The following is a 27088-nucleotide window of genomic DNA, read 5'->3' on the forward strand; positions in this document are numbered from 1 at the left end:
GGCATCTCTCAGATGTAGCCCTCATAGACAACTGGCTCTTCCAAACCATCATCTAAAAGTCCAACATCCAACAGGACTTGCATTGCACTGGCCTCATTATTAAAATTTGATTTGGGATTACTAAGCTGCCTTAACTATATATTTTTTTTTTTCTTCTTAAAATTAAATTTCTTCTTCTTTCAGCTGCTCCTTAACTTAAATGGTAACACGAAGATCTGCTACAGATATTTTACACCTTTTCCCCTTAAGCTCCTGTACTGTTCTCCCTCTCAGCTGCCTGCTGTTTGCCTTTCTATGAGGTTAACTTTACTTTTCTCTGTCTCTTCTAGCTTTGCTCTCTTCTTACTTATAAGCTCTTCACTCGCACTGTTTGTATTCCCCCGTATTATGAACCAATACGCTGTCGCCCACTTAACTGTTCTGCCTCTGGACCGCTAAGGACTGTTTAATCTAAAATAAACAAATAAATCAAACTTTACTACTTTATTTTCTCCTACTGCTCCTTGTGCCTGATCGGTGTCTTAACGGGCCGCTTACCTGCGCACTACTGAGTTTCCACCTTTTACTGCTTTGAAGTCAGCCGCGGCCTTTTTTTCTTTTCCTTTAAACTAAGGAATCGCTGTTACGACGACGCGGTTATTTATTTACAAATGCCGATATCAGTTACTGCTGCTTTCTACCCTGCCGCCTCGATGCTAATTCAAATACAGATAACAAGAAAAAGAACAAGTACAAGTACAAATAACTTTTCCAAGCGCACTTCCAAACACCCAGCTACTTTTGCTCTTGTGCGGGCGAAAAAAAAGCAAAAAACCCTTCTAAAGGGAAAAAAGCTTTAAAATTCCCACACGGTTCCTTAGAGGCAACCAAAACCCAAGTTTTAAGAGCAAAATGTATTTTTTTAATGTAAATCTCACACCACAGAACAAACCAACAACTCTCAACAGACTCTAGCGTTTACAAAGCACACGTCAGCACAAAGCACACGTGACTCTCAGCCCACACAAATTGTCACTACTTTCAAATATTTTATTCTGGCAGAATTGCAGTAGTCAATCCTACTAGAGATAAATGCATGAATTAGTTTTTCAGAATCCTGTTCATTTAAAAAGCGCCTTCATTTCCTAACATTTTTAAGATGGAAGAAACATGTTTTGGACGACTTTGTAATATGCGCTTTAAATGACATTCTAGAGTCAAAGATAACACCTAGATTGCGGGCTCATTCAGTAAAATTAATTGGGATTCCAACTGAGTTAAATGACGACAAAATATTGTTGTGATCAGCGTCATTCCCTCCAACAATTAACATCTCTGTTTTATTTGTATTTAAAGACAAGTAGTTATCATTCATCCACTCCTTTAATTCACTAACACACCTAATTAAAGACAACATCGGAGAAACTTAATTTGATTTAAATGAAAGGTATAACTGGGTGTCATCTGCATACGAGTGAAAATTAACATTATGTTTCCTAATGAGAGATCCCAGTGGAAGCATGTAAAGTGAGGAAATTAGGTGAATGGGAGGGGAGATGATGACGTGACTTCCCCACCCGCCTTAACTGTCAATCCCACCACAAACACAGTCTCTCGGAATTTGCATAAATACAGCCGTTCACCTGCAATTTTAACTTAGTTACAAAGTGATCAAAACTCTCATTTTTATCCTGCGTCCTCTCATTAAACTTGTATCCCGCATTACCCGTGGGCATGTCAAAGGCCAGAGGCAGCGTGTCTATGAACTTAATTTAAACTTCAGGTTTACACCGTGCTTTGTTTCCGAAGTAGCAGCACTCATGAATATGGTTGTATATGTCAGTCGCTTGCTTCTTATTGTTTTGCTGCCTTCTCAATTATATAATGCATGTTTTCTTCAGCGCGTTTTGGAGCTCTTCCTGGTTTTCTACATAGTGCGTTGACAGTCAGTTCACGTGATTACGTGGGAGGCGTGATGATGTCACACGAAACTCCGCCCCCCACGGCTTTCCAGCTGAACAGCATTACAGCATATGCAGAAAAATAGCTTCCAGTTATGACCATTACGTGTAGAATTTTGAAATGAAACCTGCCTAACTTTTGTAAGTAAGCTGTAAGGAATGAGCCTGCCAAATTTCAGCCTTCTACCTACACGGGAAGTTGGAGAATTAGTGATGAGTCAGTGAGTGAGTGAGTGAGTGAGTGAGTGAGTGAGTGAGGGCTTTGCCTTTTATTAGTATAGATGTGTGGGTTTAGGTCTGACTTTTTAAGTAATGGTTTAATGACTGACACTTTTAGTGTATCAGGTACTGTGCCATGCAATAATGAACTATTGATAATGTTTAGAATAAGCGCTGTGAGAACATCCATTGCACTTTTTACTAGTTTTATTGGCACTGGATCTAGGAAACAAGTAGTGGACTTCATTTTAGAAATTAAAGTTAAGACTTTCTGCTCAGTTAAAGGATTAAAATGACTAAAGTGCTGAATGCAATGTGAGGCAGGGTCTGCTAAGCTAGTATGCAGTTTGTACTGTGATGCAGAGATCTGGGATCTTATTTTTTTAATTTTCTCATTGATGAAGTTCATAAAGTCTGTACTGCTAATACAGATAATATGCAAAGTACATTTGAATATTGGCAACCATACAACCTGATAAATGGTGATGTGTAGTTCAGGTTGCACACAGACTTGTTAGTTACTTAAAAATGTCTCTAGTTAAGGCATCATTTGTGGTCAACTTTCTTCAGGACAGGCATGGCCTGTCTCAATATGGCTGCCAAGCTGTGCTCTTCACTGCAGTTCATGTATCAGTTTGGTGAGAGAGAGAGTGTGAGGTAAGCAAGCAAATTTATAGTTGTTCTGTCCAACCCCTAGAGCCAATAGGATGTCATGGTACTTAAAGGCTTCTGATACAAGCCAGTTCCAAACAGCCATACTTTAGACCAATGGGGGAATAGAACATCTTAAAACCTGCCATCCCCCAAAACCATATGTTAAGGTAAAGCTTGGCAGTTAGGTAGCCTGGCTTTCCTGCGGGTGGCTGACTGATAGACTTTAGCAGAGAAACACTCGCCAAACTGATGTGAGGCACATCCCCCAAATCCTGTCGTAAAATTCAAAGAGACTCAGTCCTGGCGGGGGGAAGGGGTTCTTAACAATAATGCAACACTAATAGTACATTTGCTTTGCCTAAGTTACAAATAAAGACATACAAAATATTTATCAAGTTATATGCAAAATCTCACATCACAGCAATGATACAACAGAAACAGCCATCCTGGGAGGGTATCTGATCCTTCCGAGTGCTCGTCCAGCAGGTTCAGAAATGTCCCCATGGCATCCTCCTGCTGTGCAGTCTCACCAGCGTTCATCCTGGCGTCCATCCTGATAGGCCTGAGCTCTGCTTGGCAGCTCCCTTTTAATAAACTTCACTACAGTTTCATGACATGAAGTTCAAACTTAACAGTTGCTGATCACATGCTACTGACACACACCTTGTCCCACTTAAAACCTTTATCACATAAGGTGATCCAAATCCAAGACACGTTATGCTTTGCTACACATTTAAACGTGTCCTGATGCTGCAAGATCTTAAAGGTCTAAAAATCACCAAAGTATTAACATGATGTACAAGGCAGTCAACCTTCTTATCACAAATCTACCAGATCTTGACTTGGATTATTACTGACCTTTATTGAGATAAAGTGGAGATAAACACAGATTGCTGAATTATCGAAGAATGAGGCTTTAATGACATTAAAACAGGATGAGTGATGGCTGCATGTTGCGTATTGAGAAGGCAGCAAAGACACAAACGGCAAGAAATTCATAAGAGAATTACAAAGCTCGTCACTCACCAGAGTACACCGAGGTGGCACAGACTGATATGAGGAGCTGCACTGAATTGGCTGGCTTAGACACGGCTCTGAAGAGTTCCATGCATAACAAGAGTTACACGTCACCGTGGGCTCTGAAAATACAATATCAGATTCATGGGTCACACACTTGTAAAGATCTTGCAGGGGTTTCTTTCTAGAAGTTGATTGCTTGTGTTATAAAACAAAAAGCATAGAGAGGTCATCACAAATAACTGATATGAATACCCATGAGCTCGGACTCTTGTTTGTTCAGCAGGACCCTCATTTATGGGCCACGACTGTATTTTGTCGTCACGTCCATATTCTCTCCATTTATTCCCTTGCCCAATACTCACTGGGTTTGTTGCACAGATTCCCTTGACAGCAGCTGTAGGAGGGCGCCATGGTGGCATTGGGAGTGGATGATGCTTCACACTGACTTCTGGAAGCACATCCTGTGTTTGTAGACCATCCATCATCTTTTAATACAAAGCAAACAAATAATAAAGTTATTAATAATTAATCCATCACCTATGGATGGCATACTAGAGTCATAATTAGCACTGCCAACAGGTGCTGCTCACTTGTTGAAGGAAGATGAACTTTAGAATTTCTAAAGCTGAAAAGGAATTTGAGGTTTGTGCAACATTCTGTTTTTGGCTTGCATCTGTGAAGGGCATTAATATTTAACAAGTTGATATTTGTTTGTAAATTGTCAATTAAGAATTAATGAGTGACTTAAAGTGAAAAGTCAAGCAAATGACCCCTTTTATTGACTAACTAAAAAGATTACAATATGCAAGCATTCAAGGCAACTCAGGTCCCTTCTTCAGGCAGAGATGTAATACAGGAACTGGAGTTCCCTGTGTTTATATCCACACTCTAGGACAAGAAACAACATTGGTAAATCTTTAAGTGAGAAATCTTAAATGTTAAAAATTAATAGACTCCTTCAGACTAGGGTTCATTTAGCAAGAGAGAAGAACAATGTATGGTGAAGATCTTTGGATAAGATAACTGTCCAACAAAGTTTTCTGAAGTTTCTAATGAGTTTTTCAATACGATGTAGATCTGTAATCAGGTTGTCTGTCATTTCGCTATTACAAAAGACTCCAAAACTCCTTATTGTCAACAAAAAGAAAAAGCTGCATAGACTACGAGAGAAAGCTGGACACTTAATAGCAAAAAACAAAGAGCAACAGACCAAATGAAGCAGAGATTTCAGTACTTACAAAGGGACTCTCATATTGTTCTGCAAAGCCCATTGACAACATCAGACTCTGCAGTGATATGGAAGAATTCTTCAGAAAACTCAGACTAAAATCATTTTTCCACAAGAAAGAAAACGGTAACACACAGGAACCAACAACAAGCAGTTACAGCAACCCCACCAATAAATCCACATGGACACCAGAAGCTGGCAGAAACTCCACTCTGGATAATTATATAGACTGCTTCCGACAGAGAGTGAAAACAGGAATCTTAAACAGGCAGCGAAATCAGATAGAAAACATTACTGGGGATGAGCGGAGAGCCAACACAGAAATCATTGTCAAACCAGCAGACAAAGGGGGTGCTTTAGTCATCATGAACACATCAGATTAAATACAGGAGGCACAAAGACAATTGTCCAATACTATGCATTATTATAAACTGCAAGAAGACCCAACAGTTCTCTACAAAAAGGAACTAAAAAAGATAGTAAGTAGCTTTCCTCCTGACATCAGGGATCATGTAAACAGTTTAATTCCTGAGAACCCCAAAATGGGTTACTTCTACATGCTTCCTAAAATCCACAAAGAAGGGAACCCAGGAAGGCCCATCATCTCAGGAATTGGCTCCCTGACGGAAAAGGTTTCAGGTTGGGTGGAAGACATTCTTAAACCTCTCGCCCGCAACACAACCAGCGACATCCAGGACACCACTGACTTCTTAAAAAAACTGTCTGCTTTAGGCCCCTTACCTGAGGGAACCTTACTGGCCACAATGGATGTTGAGGCACTTTACACAAACATCCCCCATGATGATGGCATATTGGCATGTGAAACGTACCTCAGACAACATGATTTACCCACAAAGTCAGTAATAGAAATGACAAATTCACTCTGACACATAATCTATTCTCTTTTGGACAAGATTGCTACTTGTAACAAATGGGGACTGCAATGGCCTGTTGGTTTGCACCTCACTATGCAAACCTATTTATGGCAAAATTGGAGAAAGATTTCATGTCAATGTGCATCGTAAAACCAATGTTGCATCTCCGTTACATAGATGATATCTTCATAATCTGGACTGCCAGTGAGAAAGACCTCCTCCATTTTCATAATGAATAGAATTCTTTTCACCCCAACATAAAGCTGAAGCTGAATTACTCAAAAACAGAAGTCAGCTTCCTTGACACCACCGTTCAACTGAAAGACAACACCCTTGTATCTTCTGTTTTTCACAAACCGACAGACGGACCTACCTGAAAAGTGATAGCTTCCACCCCAAGCATATAAGGCGCTCCATAATTTTTAGCCAAGCAATATGGTACAATCGTATTTGCTCAGACCCGACAGACCGGGATAAACAACTGCAGGAGCTTAGATAAGAGTTCATCAAACAAGGTTACACCCCCAAAACAACAGACACTCAAATACGAAGAGCTACTGCCACACCCAGAGACCACCTTCTGGAATATAAAAACAAAGACAACAAGAACCGCATCCCCCTTGTTGTCACCTACAACCCACATATTGAAGTGTTTCAAGAGAACACTTATAAAAGAACTTCAGCCAATACTAAACAATGACCAAACACTGAAAAATGCATTTCCTGAACCTCCCCTCCTGGCATACAGACAACCACCAAACCTTCAGCAACTAATTATCCGAAGCTCCCAAAGTGAACCAACAGAAAATGGCACATCTCCATGCCTACAGAAAAAATGCAAAACATGTGCCCACATCTATGATACAGACCGTATAGTTATACCACACTGCCAACTTGAACATCACATAAAGGGGTCATTTTCCTGCAGATCATCTAATGTGGTCTACCTAATTCTCTGCATGAAATGTCCTGACACTGCATTCTATGTGGGAGAAACTGGACAAACCCTCCGCCAGAGAATGAATTTCCACAGGTGACACATTAAACATGGCAACACAGATGTTCCTGTAGCGGCCCACTTCAACAGCCATGGACACTGTGAGAGGGACTTTAAAGTCACAGGGCTTATGGGCAACTTCAGAACACAGCAAGAGAGAAGAATGGGAAGTGAAACTCATGCTAAAATTTAATACATTACAACATGGCTTGAATGGAGAGAAAAGCCAAGCAAAATGACACTTTTTTTCTCTACATTCATAATGGCTAACACAGTACAACACCCTAGTACTGAGTGACTTAAAGAAAGAAAGAAACAGCTTCCTTCAAGTAAGTCCCCAAAGTTTCAAGACTGTTATCACTGATAAGCACCTTTTTTTTGGTTTTAATATTATTGATTTTATTGTAATCATTCCATACAAATATATCAATTTTTACAAAACTAGGATTGAAAACAAATCAACCTCCACCCCTGAGAAAGAGAGCATGACCAAAAGAGTCAAACCTAAAGCTTGTAAAAATAAGTAAATAGATGAATTAATAAGTGAATAAAGATAAATGGAGTAGAAAAAGAAATGCGGAGAGAATCTGCTTCCCCAGTGCTTTAAGAGCTTATTCTAAAATGTTATTGATGAGATCCTGCCAGGTTTTGAAAAAGTTCTGCACAGATCCTCTAAGTGAGTATTTGATTTTTTCCAATTTCAAATAATATATAATATTAGTTACCCACTGACTTAAAAGATGAGAGTTAGGATTCTTCCAGTTGAGCAAAATAAGTCTACATGCCAATAGTGTAGTGAAAGCCATCACAGTTTGTTTGTCCTTCTCCACTTTAAGCCCATCTGGTAGCCCACCAAACACAGCTGTTAATGGGTTAGAAGATATTGTGACACCAAGGCTGTCTGAGAGGCATTTAAAGATTTTGGTCCAGAATGATGTTAATTTGGTGCAGGCCCAAAACATGTGACCCAGTGAGGCTGGAACTTGATTGCAGCGTTCACAGGTTGGATCTCGTCCTGGAAACGTTTTGGACAGTTTCAAGTGAGACAGATGTGCTCGATATATAACTTTGAGTTGAATAATTGTATGCTTTGCACATATGGAGCTCGAGTGAATTCTCTGCATTGCTACTTTCCACTCCTTTTCTGAAATGTTGAGTGAGAGATCCTTTTCCCATTGTCCTCTTGGATCTTTGAAAGGGAGGGACTGGAAAATAATTTTATATAACAGAAATGCTGTCTGAGTCCTCGAGACTGAGCAATATTTTGCTGGGAGGTGAGGAAAATCGGGCAGGTTCTGTTTAACAAAGTTTCTAATTTGAAGGTAGTGAAAGAAATGTGTTGATGGAAAATTACATTTGGAGTTTAATTGTTCATAGGATGCAAAGACATTGTCTATGTACAGATCTCTAAGTGATTTAATCCCAAATGTTTTCCAGACATTAAAAACTGCATATGTTTGAGAGGATGGATAAAGGTGGTTATCATGTTGAGGTGCCACAGATAAAACCTTCTCCATCTTAAAATGCTTCCTACATTGGTTCCATATTCTGAGTAAGTGAAGGACAATTGGGTTATTAGTATATTGGCAATAACTTGTATTTATTTGGGGTACAAAACAACGAATATAAAGAAGTACTGCAGGATTTTATTTCTATTGCGGACCAAGCCTGTGTCTGCTTATAGATTTATGCCCATGTCCAGGTTTTTATAGCCTTTATGTTTGCTTCCCAGTAATGAAATTTAAGCACCTTCTTGTTAAGTGCTGCATTAGTGGGGGTAACTTGTTGTGGGTGGTTTGGGAGCGTCCATCTATCTACTTGTGTGGCAATGATGCTTTGTTATAATCCCCCCAGATAGCCCAGGAAATGACCAGATAGACTGAGATGAAAGGGCAATCTAGCTGGATGGAGTGGTATGGTAGTCAGCCATGAGTCTTGCGAAATCAAGAACTGGGGCCTCATGTATAACATGATCGCAGAACTCACACTAAAACATGGTGTACGGAAAAAAGTGGAAATGTGCGTATGCACAAAAAAATTCAGATGCACAAAACCATATGTAAGTCAACTTCCATGCACTTCAGCTCCATAAATCCCAGTCAGCATGAAAAGTAACGAGCGTGCATGTGCATGCCGTCGCACCCCAACTCCTCCCAGAATCTTTCATATTTTAATATTCAAATCAGTATAAATACCACCTTCCCCATTCAGTGTTTGGTTAAAGGATAATGGGAAAAGCATATATAAAAAAGAAGTTCAGTGAATGCAAAGTGGAGGCAAGGAAACACAAACTATTTGTTGGCTTAAGCATTGGTATAAACAGCAAAAGGAAGTTGATCGAGTGACATAGAGTGTCTGAGAAACTCAAAAGTTCAAGTTCACAAAGTCGCACAGTGTCCGAAATAAAAAAAGTGGTCTGATATCAAAGTCAACGTGAAAAGGCGAGTCATAGCCCACCGTCTGAGTGTCATACAGAAGCGTATTAGGGAACAAAGAAAAAAAAAAAAAATAGGGACATAGAGAACAAAAAAAAGGCTGAAATGTCCACTTTAACCTCTTAGTTTATTTCGTCATTAAAGTAGAACGTTGTAAACTTAATCTTAAAATCAATGATAAATCTACTAGAGTTTCTCAAACCTCATTGTAACTAAAGTAGCACGCTAAATGCTTCGTATTGTATGTGTTCTTCTATGTGCTCTCTGCGTGTGAATCAATATGTGCTTCTTAAACGGGCTTTCTCTTACGCCAACAGGACACAGAATAAATTAAATTCATGATATTACAGCTCTCTGAACAATTTAAGTACTAATAAGATGTATACTTGATATCATTTTCATGATGAAATGAATTAAAGCATGTATTAAACATGGGGGCACGTTGGCGCAGTGGTAGTGATGAGCTGGCGCCCAGTCCAGGGATTGTTTCCGCCTCCCACAAGATGCTTTCTGGGATGTGCATGACCCACGATGAAATAATTTACTACAGCAGTACTGTCTCTTTCAAATGTACTAACCCCCAATTCCTGTCCTTCCTTTTCTTTCTCCATGTAACCAATCACCACACAATCAGCTCAGTAATAGACGTTAAGCCATCTGTAAGCTTGGAACGCCGATTCTTCAAAACTTTTAAGGAACATTGAAATATCTTCATAGTACATTTTTAATTATTCCATCCATCTATCCATCCAGTCCCAGCAAGCATACAATGCAAGGCAGGACCAATCCCTAGACAGGGCGACAGCTCATTGCTACCACTGTGCCACTGTGCCCACACATTTAATAATTAAAAGTATGCATTATTTAATTTAAGTAAAAAATGTATTTGTATAATGTAGTATACATGCTTTAATGCATTTCATCTTAAAAATGATATCAAGAGTTCCAAGAAGATAGCTCTTGGAAATTGATTTAGAAGCCAGTCGTCATCATCTGTAAACACACTCTCTCTTCTATTGAATTGAATTGAATTCCTTTATTGTTATTCTATGGTACAATGAGATTCAATATGCAAATCCTCCGTAAACTTATTTTTCTATAAAATTATAAAATAATAATAATATGATAAAAAACAATATGAACGCATAAGTACAATATACTGTCCATCTGGAAAGTATTCACAGCGCATCACTTTTTCCACACTTTGTTATGTTACAGCCTTATTCCAAGGCTCAATTAAATTCATTTTTTTCCTCAGAATTCTACATACAACACCCCATAATGACAACGTGAAAAAAGTTTACTTGAGTTTTTTGCACATTTATTAAAAATAAAAAAACTGAGAAATCCTATGTACATAAGTATTCACAGCCTTTGCCGTGAAGCTCGAAATTGAGATGTTTCTGCAGCTTAATTGGAGTCCACCTGTGGTAAATTCAGCTGATTGGACATGATTTGGAAAGGCACACACCTGTCTATAGAAGGTCCCATGGTTGACAGTTCATGTCAGAGCACAAACCAAGAATGAAGTCAAAGGAATTGTCTGTTGACCTCCAAGACAGGATTGTCTCGAGGCACATATTACTGGTGAAGGTTACAGAAAAATTTCTGCTGCTTTGAAGGTCCCAATGAGCACAGTGGCCTCCATCATCCATAAGTGGAAGAAGTTCGAAACCACCAGGGGCCTCATGTATAAATGGTGCGTACGCGCAGAAATGTTGCGTAAGAACTTTTCCACGTTCAAATCGCGATGTATAAAACCTACACTTGGCGTAAAAGCCACGCACTTTTCCACGGTACCTCATGCCTTGTCGTACGCAAGTTCTCCGCTCGGTTTTGCAAACTGGCGGCACTCAGCGTCAAAGGAATGCTACTGTTCTTGTGTGATTACTCATTATCTTCATGACGCGGCTTTATAAATACACAGAAACTAACCGCATATTGTTTATTAGTGTAATGCATCTGATTGTAATTAACTTGTAACAATATAATGGTCCAGGGAACAGCCATAGTATTCCAAATGCCATAACTGCTTTAGCGTTGTTACTCTCACTTCTCTTCTTCTTCTTCTTCTTCTTCTTCTTCTTCAGCTCCTCCCGTTAGGAGTTGCCACAGTGGATCATCTTTTTCCATATTACTCTCACTGCACCACTCAGAGTATTTATATCACTGTATCTGAGTGTGAATCACAGCAGCAGCTGATCGGAAAGAGAATTATCGGTATACAGCTTTAAGGACACGCTGTCTCAGCCACGGCAAATCGTTTCAAAGCCTTTCCTGTACGGACCTCACGGTTCAAAACAGTTTAATCCCAAGAACTTTAAATGCACTCAATCAAGTGCTCCTTGTAGAACTGTTTGTACTTATAAGTACAATCACCCCACTGTAAACTTGCACTATAGTTATAATATCGCACAACCTGAGCCACTTTATAAAGCGCGTATTTACATATGATGACGATATCATTTTTAAGGTGAAATGCAGCAAAATATGTTTGTTAAATTATACAGATAAAACTTTAACTTCATTTAAATAATCTATATTCTTCACTGGGAGTGTCGTGAAGGATAGAATAATTAAACATGTACTACGAAGATATTTCAATGTTCTTTAAACATTTTGAAGAATCGGCGCTAAGCTTACAGATGGCTTAACGTCTATTACAGAGCTGATTGTATGGCGATCGGTTACTTGGGGAAAGAAAAGCACTGACTGCAGTGACAGCGATGCCAATATATATTGAATATAACACAGAAAGAGAAAATAACAACACAGCTAAAAACGCAGCGACAAATTTCGACAATAAATTATTTTATCGAAGTGAAACACATGTTTAATAACGTGCTTTAACTCCTATCATCATGAAAATGACATCACGTATACATCTCAGTATTTTAGTTATTCAGAGAGCTGTAATATCACAAATGTAATGGACTCTGTGTCCAGTTGGAGGAAGAGAGCGGTTCATGAAGCAAGTAGTGATTCACACACATAGATCACATAGAAGATCAAATGCAAAACAAAGCATTTAACGTGCTACTTTAATTACGATGTGATTTGAGAAACTGGTTAATTAAACAATTTTAAGATGAATTTTATGATGTTCTACTTTAATGACAAAATAAACTACGTGATTAAAGTGTAAATGTCGAGATTGAAGTTGACATTTCGTGCTTTTTCCCCACTGTGTGCCTTTTTTCTCTGTACCCTAATAAGCTTTCATATGACACTCAGACGGTTGGCTTACAACTCTTCTTTCCACGGCGACTTTGATATGCGACTTCTTTTTTATTTCCGGCACTGTGCGATTTTGTGGATGTGAGCTTTCAAGTTTCTCCAACACGCTATGTCACTCGATCAACTTCCTTTTGTTGATTATTCCACAGTTTATTTGAACAAATAGTATGTTTTTCCTTTGCCTCCACTTGGTATTCGCTGAAATTCTTATATTTCCCTGTGCTTTTCCCATTGTCTTTTCACAGAAGGCTGCGCTTAAGGGCGATTTATATTGATTTGCATATTCAAATAGGCGTAATTCTGGGAGGATTTGGGGTGTTACATAATGCACGTGCCTGAGCGTTAGTTTTCACGCTGATCGGGATTTATGTAGCAGAAGAGCGTGGAAGTTAGATGCGCACATCTGGATTTTTCTGTGCGTAAGCACATTTCGCTTTTGTGCTTACGCCATGTTATAGTGCGAGTTCTATGCGGCGTTATACATGAGGCCCCAGGACTCTTCCTAGAGCTGGCCGGCCATCTAAACTGAGCGATTGGGGGAGAAGGGCCTTAGTCAGGGAGGTCACCAAAAACCTGATGGTCATTCTGTCAGAGCTCCAGAGGTCCTCTGTGGAGAGAGGAGAACCTTCCAGAAGGACAACCATCTCTGCAGCAATCCACCAATCAGGCCTGTATGGTAGAGTGGCCAGACAGAAGCCACTCCTTAGTAAAAGGCACATGGCAGCCCGCCTGGAGTTTGCCAAAAGGCACCTGAAGGACTCTCAGACCACGAGAAAGAAAATTCTCTGGTCTGATAAGACAAAGATTGAACTCTTTGGTGTGAATGCTGGGCATCATGTTTGGAGGAAACCTGGCACGCTCATCACCAGGCCAATACCATCCCTACAGTGAAGCATGGTGGTGGCGGCATCATGCTGTGGGGATGTTTTTCACTGGCAGGAACTGGGAGACTAGTCAGGATAAAGGGAAAGATGACTGCAGCAATATACAGAGACATCCTGGATGAAAACCTGCTCCAGAGCGCTCTTGACCTCAGACTGGGGTGACGGTTCATCTTTCAGCAGGACAACGACCCTAAGCACACAGCCAAGATATCAAAGGAGTGGCTTCAGGACAACTCTGTGAATGTCCTTGAGTGGCCCAGCCAGAGCCCAGACTTGAATCCGATTGAACATCTCTGGAGAGATCTTAAAATGGCTCTGCACCGACGCTTCCCATCCAACCTGATGGAGCTTGAGAGGTACTGCAAAGAGGAATGGGCGAAACTGGCCAAGGATAGGTGTGCCAAGCTTGTGGCATCATATTCAAAAAGACTTGTGGCTGTAATTACTGTTAAAGGTGCATCGACAAAGTATTGAGCAAAGGCTGTGAATACTTATGTACATGGGAATTCTCAGTTTTTTTATTTTTAATAAATTTGCAAAAACCTCAAGTAAACTTTTTTCACGTTGTAATTATGGGGTATTGTGTGCAGAATTCTGAGGAAAAAAATGAATTTAATCCATTTTGGAACAAGGCTGTAACATAACAAAATGTGGAAAAAGTGATGCGCTGTGAATACTTTCTGGATGCACTGTATATATATATATATATATATATATATATATATATATATATATATATATATATATATATATATATATATATATATGCAGATAATGCAAATGCTTCATAAAGTGGCTCAGGTTGTGCAATATTACAACTGTAGTGCAGGTTTACAGTGAGGTGATTGTACTAATAAGTACAAACAGTTCTACCGGAGCACTTGATGGACTGATTGAGCGTGTTCATAGCTTCTGGGATGAAACTGTTTCAGAACCTCGAGGTCCGTACAGGAAAGGCTCTGAAGCGTTTGCTAAATGGCGGAAGTTCAAATAGACTGTGTGCATGGCTTAGACAGCAAGTGGTGCACTGAGAGTAACACACCTGTCTATAGAAGGTCCCATGGTTGACAGTTCATGTCAGAGCACAAACCAAGAATGAAGTCAAAGGAATTGTCTGTTGACCTCCAAGACAGGATTGTCTCGAGGCACATATTACTGGTGAAGGTTACAGAAAAATTTCTGCTGCTTTGAAGGTCCCAATGAGCACAGTGGCCTCCATCATCCATAAGTGGAAGAAGTTCGAAACCACCAGGGGCCTCATGTATAAATGGTGCGTACGCGCAGAAATGTTGCGTAAGAACTTTTCCACGTTCAAATCGCGATGTATAAAACCTACACTTGGCGTAAAGCCACGCACTTTTCCACGGTACCTCATGCCTTGTCGTACGCATAGTTCTCCGCTCGGTTTTGCAAACTGGCGGCACTCAGCGTCAAAGGAATGCTACTGTTCTTGTGTGATTACTCATTATCTTCATGACGCGGCTTTATAAATACACAGAAACTAACCGCATATTGTTTATTAGTGTAATGCATCTGATTGTAATTAACTTGTAACAATATAATGGTCCAGGGAACAGCCATAGTATTCCAAATACCATAACTGCTTTAGAGTTGTTACTCTCACTTCTACTTCTTCTTCTTCTTCTTCTTCTTCTTCTTTCAGCTCCTCCCGTTAGGAGTTGCCACAGTGGATCATCTTTTTCCATATTTCTCTCACTGCACCACTCAGAGTATTTATATCACTGTATCTGAGTGTGAATCACAGCAGCAGCTGATCGGAAGAAATTATCGGTATACAGCTTTAAGGACACGCTGTCTCAGCCACGGCAAAACGTTTCAAAGCCTTTCCTGTACGGACCTCGCGGTTCAAAACAGTTTAATCCCAAGAACTTTAAATGCACTCAATCAAGTGCTCCTTGTAGAACTGTTAGGACTTATAAGTACAATCACCCCACTGTAAACTTGCACTACAATTATAATATCGCACAACCTGAGCCACTTTATAAAGCGCGTATTTACATATGATGACGATATCATTTTTAAGGTGAAATGCAGCAAAATATGTTTGTTAAATTATACAGATAAAACTTTAACTTCATTTAAATAATCTATATTCTTCACTGGGAGTGTCGTGAAGGATAGAATAATTAAACATGTACTACGAAGATATTTCAATGTCCTTTAAACATTTTGAAGAATCGGCGCTAAGCTTACAGATGGCTTAACGTCTATTACAGAGCTGATTGTATGGCGATCGGTTACTTGGGGAAAGAAAAGCACTGACTGCAGTGACAGCGATGCCAATATATATTGAATATAAAACAGAAAGAAAATAACAACCCAGCTAAAAACGCATAGCGACAAATTTCGACAATAAATTATTTCATCGAAGTGAAACACATGTTTAATAACGTGCTTTAACTCCTATCATCATGAAAATGACATCACGTATACATCTCAGTATTTTAGTTATTCAGAGAGCTGTAATATCACAAATGTAATGGACTCTGTGTCCAGTTGGAGGAAGAGAGCCGGTTCATGAAGCAAGTAGTGATTCACACACATAGAGCACATAGAAGATCAAATGCAAAACAAAGCATTTAACGTGCTACTTTAATTACGATGTGATTTGAGAAACTGGTTAATTAAACAATTTTAAGATGAATTTTATGATGTTCTACTTTAATGACAAAATAAACTACGTGATTAAAGTGTAAATGTCGAGATTGAAGTTGACATTTCGTGCTTTTCCCCACCGTGTGCCTTTTTTCTCTGTACCCTAATAAGCTTTCATATGACACTCAGACGGTTGGCTTACAACTCTTCTTTCCACGGCGACTTTGATATGCGACTTCTTTTTATTTCCGGCACTGTGCGATTTTGTGGATGTGAGCTTTCAAGTTTCTCCAACACGCTATGTCACTCGATCAACTTCCTTTTGTTGATTATTCCACAGTTTATTTGAACAAATAGTATGTTTTCCTTTGCCTCCACTTGGTATTCGCTGAAATTCTTATATTTCCCCCTGTGCTTTTCCCATTGTCTTTTCACAGAAGGCTGCGCTTAAGGGCGATTTATATTGATTTGCATATTCAAATAGGCGTAATTCTGGGAGGATTTGGGGTGTTACATAATGCACGTGCCTGAGCGTTAGTTTTCACGCTGATCGGGATTTATGTAGCAGAAGAACGTGGAAGTTGGAGTACGCACATCTGGATTTTTCTGTGCGTAAGCACATTTCGGCTTTTGTGCTTACGCCATGTTATAGTGCGAGTTCTATGCACGGCGTTATACATGAGGCCCCAGGACTCTTCCTAGAGCTGGCCGGCCATCTAAACTAAGCGATTGGGGGAGAAGGGCCTTAGTCAGGGAGGTCACCAAAAACCTGATGGTCATTCTGTCAGAGCTCCAGAGGTCCTCTGTGGAGAGAGGAGACCCTTCCAGAAGGACAACCATCTCTGCAGCAATCCACCAATCAGGCCTGTATGGTAGAGTGGCCAGACAGAAGCCACTCCTTAGTAAAAGGCACATGGCAGCCCGCCTGGAGTTTGCCAAAAGGCACCTGAAGGACTCTCAGACCACGAGAAAGAAAATTCTCTGGTCTGATAAGACAAAGATTGAACTCTTTGGTGTGAATGCTGGGCATCATGTTTGGAGGAAACCTGGCACCGCTCATCACCAGGCCAATACCATCCCTACAGTGAAGCATGGTGGTGGCGGCATCATGCTGTGGGGATGTTTTTCACTGGCAGGAACTGGGAGACTAGTCAGGATAAAGGGAAAGATGACTGCAGCAATATACAGAGACATCCTGGATGAAAACCTGCTCCAGAGCGCTCTTGACCTCAGACTGGGGTGACGGTTCATCTTTCAGCAGGACAACGACCCTAAGCACACAGCCAAGATATCAAAGGAGTGGCTTCAGGACAACTCTGTGAATGTCCTTGAGTGGCCCAGCCAGAGCCCAGACTTGAATCCGATTGAACATCTCTGGAGAGATCTTAAAATGGCTCTGCACTGACGCTTCCCATCCAACCAGATGGAGCTTGAGAGGTACTGCAAAGAGGAATGGGCGAAACTGGCCAAGGATAGGTGTGCCAAGCTTGTGGCATCATATTCAAAAAGACTTGTGGCTGTAATTACTGCCAAAGGTGCATCGACAAAGTATTGAGCAAAGGCTGTGAATACTTATGTACATGGGAATTCTCAGTTTTTATTTTTAATAAATTTGCAAAAACCTCAAGTAAACTTTTTTCACGTTGTAATTATGGGGTATTGTGTGCAGAATTCTGAGGAAAAAAATGAATTTAATCCATTTTGGAACAAGGCTGTAACATAACAAAATGTGGAAAAAGTGATGCGCTGTGAATACTTTCTGGATGCACTGTATATATATATATATATATATATATATATATAGTGCAGGTAATTCAAATGCTTCATAAAGTGGCTCAGGTTGTGCAATATTACAACTGTAGTGCAAGTTTACAGTGAGGTGATTGTACTAATAAGTACAAACAGTTCTGCTGTGAGCACTTGATGGACTGATTGAGTTTGTTCATAGCTTCTGGCATGAAACTGTTTCAGAACCTCGAGGTCCGTACAGGAAAGGCTCTGAAGCGTTTGCTAAATGGCGGAAGTTCAAATAGACTGTGTGCATGGCTTAGACAGCAAGTGGTGCACTGAGAGTAACAACGCTAAAGCAGCTGTGGTATTTTCAATAGTTTGGCCATTCCATGAACCATTATATTATTACAGGTTGATTACAATCAGATGCCTTAAATTTATAAATGATATTTGGTTAATTTCAGGGTATTTGATAAAGCCATATCAGGGGTGTGAATCTAAAAAACACAGGGAAACCACCCAGGAACAGTAGCACTGCTTTGACACTGGGTGCTGCCAGTTTGCAAAAATGTACGCACAGGGTAAGGCTGCTGTGAAAATGTGCATGGCTCAAACTGAGCATGAAAATTGGTGTACACAACATTTTTTTGCGTACATACCATTTATACATGAGGCCCCTGGTACAAAGCAGGGTCTCGAGGACTGAGGGATTGGTCATTGAATTGGGGTGCACACTATGCCACAACTGGTACAAGTTCAGTCCCTCTGCCTCTCTCTCTCTCTCTATTCTCTCTGTCATTCCCAATCTTGAGAATATGTCACTATCTGACGTCATATTCTGACATGCTGCTTGGTCCTATAGAGATGATGACCTGAGGAGAGCTGAGTAGAAATGAACTTTAAAATAAGAATCGAATGTAACGGCAAGTTCATGTGCTGTCTGAAACTACATAAGTGGCACCACTGGGCATGGTGGTCGGCCAACACTCACAATTGTGTTTTGTTTAGCATCTTGGGTGTCTTACTTGTTGTATTTCAGCTGGGGTTTAAATTCTTGTTTTATGTTGTTTTGTTCACATTTGAGTCTCTGATTTATGTTACTGTTACTTTGGCTTATTATTTTCTGTATTTCCTATGCCTGTGTTATATTCTGTGTGTTTTGTGGGTAGTCCTCTAAGAGGCAGAGCCACCTGCCCCTCACTGGGCTCAGCCCTATACAGGCAAGTCAACGTTCCTTGCAGTTTTTTGGGATTTTTTCTGTATTTCTGCATTTTTGACCTGTTCTCTGTCTTTTAACTTTACGTTTTGGGCTTGTTTGTCTTGGGTTGCCTTGTCTTTGCAGGCATTCTGTGCTTTGTCTCTTGTACTTTTTGGAGCTGCCTTGTGTAACAAGCCTTTTTTTTAAATAAATATTGTATTTCTTAAGATTCCATGTGAATTAAGCCTGGCATTTTGTTGGAATTTCCCCTTTTGTGGACAGTTTTGAAAGTGTTTAGGTCTTACATGCTTTAGGACTCTTGAGCTTCATTACATTTCATTTAGTACATACTAATTAAAAGCGTAAATCTTCTCTGGCCTGTTCTTTTATATTGTTTAACTGCCTGGGGTTTACAGATATAAAAGGAATATGGACCCGATGAATTACAGTAACTGACAGGGGGGTAAGAGTCTGCATAGTACAGAGTATAGATGGGAGAATAGGGGCACCTAAAGACCCTCCATGGGCAGCTTGTCCCTGGCCACGCCACAGATGTACATTTCAAATATCAAGTCTGAAGCCATTTACGTGTTGTATTTAAACTGTTAATGAGCTCCGCACTTGGTTCAGTCACCCCTTGCGAGATGTTTTCGTAACCCGTGACTATACTTTGTTTTCCACGTTTGTGTTCTTGGTGGCATCCTCACCTGTCACTAGTGTGTGTGTATTTTTCTACAGATTGACTTCCAACATTTTCTTTCTACACCCAGACGCTGTCTCTAAAGCAGTGCAGGTTAGTTGGACTGCTGACTCCAGACTGGCACCACAACCAGGACTGTTTATGGCCTTACATCCACTGCTGCTGGGACTCCCATGTACTCCCATGACCCCAAAGAGGACTGCATCATTTTGAAAATGACTTCTATAAGCTGACTGGTCATTTTGGCTCCCCTTATAAAATTTGTATCCAGATGTCTTTCCTTTATAAAAAGTTATTAGTCAATCCACCACAGACATGACTTTCATTAAACCCCACAAATGACCTCCCGATGCCAGTCCCAAATGATTTTGATGTTAAAGTCTTCAATACCATAAATGAAGCAGAAGTCATCGGTGTTGGCACAGGTCACTGTGTTCTGACAGTGGATGTCAGATCCTGTGCAGCACACCAGTGCATTTTGGGGGATGGATGCATTACCTACAAAAAAGAAAAGAATACAAAATTAAAACATAGTTTGGAGGAGCAGTTATGTGGCAAAAAGTGTGCGGACGCTGACATTGTGCTGTCAAGTAGACTGATGAAATACGTCTCCTCAATTCTAAAGGATGTTTCTCACAGTGCTTTGTGGGCGCCTCTGCCTAACAGTAAAGGGAAGCTCCACAGAAGTCCTTCTGTAGCAATTTGTATGATTAAATAATTGATAAAAGAGCACACAATGATCGCTGCTGTCAAGTTTCCTTACATATAAAAGGACAAGTGAATTAGTGCTTATCATTTGTGCTTGACATAGTAAATTCATCATTAGATACGGGGGTCTTCCCAGAATGACTCCTTTGTTTTTGACAATTTTAGCCCAATTTCTAACTTGCTTTTCTTAAGTAAAATCCTAGGAAAGGCAGTAATTATACAGCCAAATGAATAAACCTGCTATTCTTATCAAGTTTCAGTCGGGTTTCAGAACAAATCACAGTACAGAAACTGCACTCGTTAAAGTATTTAATGACTTGTGGGTAAATGCAGACAGAGGCCGTTTATCTGTTCTCATCCTCTTAGATCTGAGTGCCACATTTGACACCATTGATCACAATATTCTTATAAATCGCCTTAGTCAGTGGATTGGCCTCTCTGGCAGGGTCTTAAATTGGTTTGAATTTTACTTAACACAACTTTGTTAGTTGTGGTAATTATACTTCAAAGACACCTGATATTCTATATGGTGGTCCACAAGGCTCTGTCCTGGGTCTGCTACTGTTTTTGATCTCCATGCCTCTATGAGGTCAGATAATCTCAAGGCATAACGTGAGCTACCACAGCTATGCTGACGACACACAACTGTATTTATCAACAGCACCAGATGACCCCGACTCTCTTGATTCACTGACCCAATGTCTTACTTTTGTTCCTGAATGGCTGAATAGTAATGTTCTCAAACTAAAGAAGGAGAAAACAGAAATCTTAATGATTGGCAAAAATGGATATAATGAGGGGTTTAGAAATAAACTTGATCCATTAGCCTTAAAAGTCAAGACAGAGGTAAAGAATTTAAGGGTAATTATTGACTCTGACTTGAATTTTAAATCACACATTAATCAGATTACTAGGACAGACACTTAAAAATGAGCTCACAATTTTGTTTTCAGTCGACTAGATTACTGTAACGCACTCCTCTCAGGACCACCCAAAAAAGACATCAATCGATTACAACGAGTGCAGAATGGAGCTACCAGAATCCTAACTAGGAAAAGAAAATCCGAGCACATCACACCAGTTTTGATGTCACTACACTGGTTACCTGTGTCATTTAGAATTGATTTTAAAATAGTGCTGATGGTTTACAAAGCCTTAAATAATCTGCTCCATCTTATATTTCAGAATGCTTGTCACCTTACACTTCAAATTGCAATCTTCGATCTTCAAATGAGTGTCTGCTTAGAATTCCAAGAGCAAAATTTAAAAGAACTGGTGAGGCGGCCTTCTGCTGTTATGAGCCTAAAATCTGGATTAGTTTACCGATAGAAATTCGCCAGGCTAATACGATGGAGCACTTTAAAACACTATTAAAAATTCATTACTGTAACAAGGCTTTCTCAGAACCCTGATATTCTGTATATGCATTTAATTATCAATTATCATTCATGGTGGCTCCACAATCCATACTAACCCCTACTTTTTGTGCTGTTCTTTTTCTGCGCCATCACAACCTGATCAGGGCACCGTGCTGTCCCTACATTGATGAATTGAAGGCCAGAGGTCCACATGACCATCATCATCAAATTCTTCCATGTGATGCCTGAAAACCATGAGGACTGATTGAGATCATTTATGTTAGGTAGAATGCCCAGTAGGGGCTGGGTGGTCTTGTGGCTTTGGAACTTCTGCAGATTGTTTTTTCCAATCCTCTGGAGATTTTTTTTGTTTTTTTTTCTGTCCTCCCAGCCATCAGGCCTTACTTTATTCTTTGTTAATTAGTATTATCTGATTTTATTTTTATATTTTACTTTTTATAAACTTTTCTTTCTTCATCTTGTAAAGCACTTTGAGCTACATCATTTGTATGAAAATGTGCTATATACATAAATGTTGTTGTTATCATGTGAAAAGCGTCAGCTCCTCCAGATGCTAAAAGCATGGCTGCAGACCCAATGAAATTGTCCCTCGTTTGGAGCTCAAACTGTCCATCTAAAAATGAAGACATGTTTATGTGTCATGGAACAAGTAATGGAGCACGGCCTTGAGATTTATCACAAATACCTTTTTTTCCACAGAAATAAGAGAAATTAAGCATGTGTAGCATGTCAAGTGAAAGCAATGGCTTACCGGGTTGGTTGCACAGGTTTCCTTCACAACAGCTAATCACGGAGGTGACAGAAAGTCCAAGGAGAGAAGTGAGATTGTGGTCCTCACAGATCGTTGCAGAGGAGCAGCCCAGGTACACGTTGGCTCCATCAGCTGTTAGGGTACATAAAAGTGAAGATCAGCTCATTGACCAGCTACAGGAAGGTTCCTCAGACTCAGACTTATGTTCAGTTTCAAACAGACTCATGCTGTCTCCTCTGTTTTTTCTTGTGAGCACTGAGCCCTAAATATCAGCTGATCTATGTCAGATTGGCTTTATAAATATTTCATCGTAACAAGAAGAAAGCCTCATGATGCGAATGTTATAAATGTCTGTGATAAAGGAGATGTTCAGAGATTAGCTTTAATTGATGGAAATTAAGCAGCAGTAATGAGAGAAGGCCAAGGAAACCAGTTCACTACTCAACTGCACTCATGTCAGTCGGGCAGAGGAACCAAACTCATTTTAAGTGTCCCTGGGTTCCAGGGAGGAGTCTGCCAACTATGCTGGGCCAATTATTGTGGCTGTCAAAAATATGATGTGTGCTGTGTGTGCCAACAACAAACAAAAGACACAGTTGTCATCTTCTGTGGGGCCCATTGGGGAAATGAATAGAATATTTCCAGGAAAAATGTATAAAACAAGGTTATTGGTAAATAGAGCATATTTGCTGTGGAAACCACTTTGGTAAATTTTGTCAATCAACACTGTTAACCAGCTGAGGACCAACACCATTTTAAGAGAAAAGCAAACTTTTAGTTTGAAGAGAGAACTGAGAAACCAAAAACTAAACCAAAGCCTTAAACCAAGATTTGAAGTCAAAAGTTCTAACACTATCTTGAGTTTCTTTTCCCCAAATGCAAAGTTTGTTTACAGAGGGATCTGACACGAGGATACCAATTGCTGCTGCCACCATCTTAAATAGGGCTGGCACAATGACCTCGCAGGGTCAAGAATTGAGAATGACTCTCTGGAGCTCCTTTTATAGCTTAAACTTTTACCAACCACAAACATGGGCCTTCTCCACAACACCTTCCACCTCACAATTACTGTAGCAAACAATACAGCTTAAATATTATAACAATGTAACAAGCAACAAAGTTATTGCTAGAAACAACACTGCAGCACACACAAAATAGGAGCCATCGTGAGAAAAACTGAACATAAAATGACACTGCAATGACATTAGCGTTGTGATATTAAAATAAATAAATAAATAACAGTAAACATGAACCTAGAAATTCCAAAAACGTAACAAAAGACTCTCATGGAAGCTATAAGACCAGTCCATGACAATCGGTTTAACTACGAGTGTTTTCCATCTTCTTCTCTCCTGATCAGGGTGATATGGAGGGCTGAGAAAAGAGCCATCACCTTGAGGACAAGAGCCCTGCGGGGTTCATCCTAACGCCACTCCTTTACTTGTCATACACAAATGTTGTATTTTGTAACAACATTCACGTTTAACTTCTGTATGGCTCGTCTTGAATTATTGTGAGAGTGAATTGGTCAAATGGAGCAGCCTAGATAGATGAATGTATGGAATGATGGAATGAATAAAACAAAAGTACCAGTTATTATTATTTTGAAGTTTTATGAGCTTATTTCTGAGCACACATATATATTTTTGCAGTTTAGAATTACAGAGAATCCTTTGCTAGTTTGGTTTCCAATTGTAGTGTTTTTGTAGACTTTAAAACTCATTGAACTTAACTTTTCATTTGATTTTGATTCATAAGTTAATGGCTTTTTGTTTTTCTATGGTTGCCAATGTGATGTGATATCCCATTGGGAGAGGTGTGTCCTGTTGCTAGGGGACGTGTGCTAGCAGTTGCATCATGTGACATCATTGGACTGACCACATCTAAGCTGGCACCACAAGTGACTCATTGTCCAAAGTTGTGGATGAGCTCTGAGAGTGGAGCTGATGGTGCAGGTTTTCTGGTAAATGAATGAGCGCTTGTGATTCTGACGACGACTTTGGTTTGTGTTTTGTAGCAGAATGGGCCTGATTTATTGGGGTGTGCTTGACACGTTGCTGACTTATGTTTCGTCTTTCCCCATTGGTTTGAGTTCCTTTTATTGTGCTTTTTTGATGCTTTACTTACTTTCTTTTATGTAAATATTGTTACGTATATATGTCTTGTTATGCATTTTCTATGTGCATATACAGTATTTCTTCTTCTATGTTCTTTGTGTTTTGTAGCTGGTTTTTCAAGAGTCGGGATCACCCTAACCTCACCATTAAGGGACTGACCCCACCAATAAAGGCAGGCTGGGTTAGCACAGTCCCTTGTGGTTCATTGAAGCATTTAAGCACTGCTTTGTTTCTTTGTTTTTTCTGGTTTCTTTAAAACATTTTGCTTCTGTCGAAAGGATTTTCAAATTACAATTGTGTTTTTGAACTGGTTTGTTTTCAGATTCACTTGTAATCGACTACTTTTGTTTGTTTTTCTTCTTTTAAATTTTGTGTTGTTTTTGCTGTTTTGTTACTAAATCTTCTTTTTATAAAGATTCTGGTGAGGCTTGTCACTGTACATTCTACTTCTTGTGAGATATGTGAGACTCTTTTTTGAATTTTGAACATTGCAGCCCTGTTCTCCATTTTGAGCTGGGAAAGCTGCACTTCCGCCACACCTGGGCAGGTGGAGGAAGAACCTTCCAGGAATGCCCGGAGTGCTTCCGGGTGCTCATACGGCACTTCCGCTACACCAGGAAGTGCCACCATAAGGTCATCAGCAAGCACCTGGAGAACATCCGGGTGAACATAAAAGGGGCTGCCTTCCTACAGTCAGGGAGCGAGAGTCAGGAGCTGGAGGTGGACGATGCTCCAGCGACAGGGAGCAGAGAGGCGGCCCACGGACATTGAAGGCCCGTAGAAGGGTGTTGTGGTGCTGGAAGCACTGTGTGTGTGCGGGACTGGGGTTTTGGGACCTTTGTTTATTAAAGTGTGTGTGTTTGAAGAACTGCTGGTGTCCGTCTGGTTGTGTCCGGGCTGATTAGCTCACAGCGGACACATCCATCAGCTTTAGGATAGATTAAACTTATACAGTCAGCAAGCTGAAGTTACAATACTTGATCAAAATGTGAAAAAAGCTGACTCAGTAAAAAAACAGTAAGACAGACATTACTGGAGACAGAAAAACCTGGTGGTCTGCAGTGCCCTTGGTCAACCAGAAGAGGACAAAAATGAAAAGATTAGAGATGCATAAGAGACGTCAACCTGAGGCCACAAGATGGGCTGATGTGACGCACCTGATGTGAAGCAGCTGTCCTGCATTCCTGTGCAGTTGACGGTGTTCTGACATGTCATGTCTGTCCCCGCGCAGCAATACAAGCCGTTTGTATTGTTAGGAAAGGACACTGAAAGAAAAACATAACAAATGAATGGCATTCAAAAAGTTCAATTCTGTGCCTAAACATAACAACAGTGCCGTTCATGGCCGTGGTCGCTCGTACCTTTGTCGTCATTGCAGAGGTCAGTGTTGCAGCACTTGAAAATCCATGTGACGCTCCCATAACCGTAGTTGAGAGAGCCATTTGTGTTACAGGTGGTTGGCTCTACACAGGTCCTTGTGTACGTTTGGGACCCTGAAATGACAGAAACATCAACGGCATAGGCTGGTCACGCCAATGGACATCCACGGCAATTCACTGGCGATAAACTGAAATGAAGCCGAAGTCCGCAGAGCAGGGAGAACTCATCTTCAGGACGTATCATGGGAGAGATTTAAAGAACAGCTTTAGCTTTAGTATGATCTGGAAGTTATTTCTTCACAATCATGGTGGAAGTTCATTTGCTACATGAAATTGTGTACACATCTGGACTGGTGCCCCTTGAACATCATTTTAAAACGCAGGAGCACAATTTCATGTAATTAACTAATGTGTACCATGATCGTAAAGAAATAACTTTGACTTGAAAAATATCAAGTTTAATGTTAAAATGTGAACAGACAGAAATATAAAGGATAAAAATAGAAAAGTCAAGTGAATTTTAGTGAGGATTTGTGTGTTAAAACAGTGAGTTTAATGTGTGCTCTCCATCTTGTTTTAGAAGACTGATGGACAAAATAAAATATAATGACCACTCTACGTATTTATTTGTATATCTGTGTTTGTGTGTTGGTATCATTGCTTGTTTGGCATGGAGCCTTCTCTTTAGGTCATCACTGTAAATGAGAATTGTTTGAATCCACTTATATGGTTAAAGAAACGAATAACATTTAAAAAAAGTAAAAATGAAGAGCAGTGCAAATAAGCAAAAGCAAGGCCCCCTATAAGAACTGAACAGTGATAAGTCATTTGGGATAAAAGGATTTCTTAAGAAAATAAATGGAAATGTAAAATATAAACATCTCATTAGATATGGAAAGCAAAGACAGAAAACTGAGGCATCAAAAAGAAAGGAAAATAACAAACCGACAAGGCGGACGTACCTGGGCTGTAGGACAGGGCGCCGGAGGCACACAGCGAGTCTGCGGAGCTGCACGACAT

The 27088-nt window shown here is 40.0% G+C and overlaps 1 protein-coding gene across 1 annotated transcript; it reads right to left on the reverse strand.

Annotated features, from left to right (window-relative positions):
* Positions 1-4172: 4172 nt before the first annotated feature.
* LOC120517391 (urokinase plasminogen activator surface receptor-like) lies at positions 4173-27088 on the reverse strand. Its single transcript, XM_039739685.1, has 6 exons — positions 27031-27088; positions 26051-26182; positions 25847-25954; positions 22573-22704; positions 20125-20232; positions 4173-4318 (listed from the first exon to the last, which is right to left on the reverse strand). Exons 1-6 carry the CDS (start codon positions 27086-27088, stop codon positions 4173-4175), a joined length of 684 nt encoding a protein of 227 aa, XP_039595619.1.

Source organism: Polypterus senegalus, chromosome 1 (genome assembly GCF_016835505.1).
Source record: "Polypterus senegalus isolate Bchr_013 chromosome 1, ASM1683550v1, whole genome shotgun sequence".
Lineage (NCBI taxonomy): Eukaryota > Metazoa > Chordata > Cladistia > Polypteriformes > Polypteridae > Polypterus > Polypterus senegalus.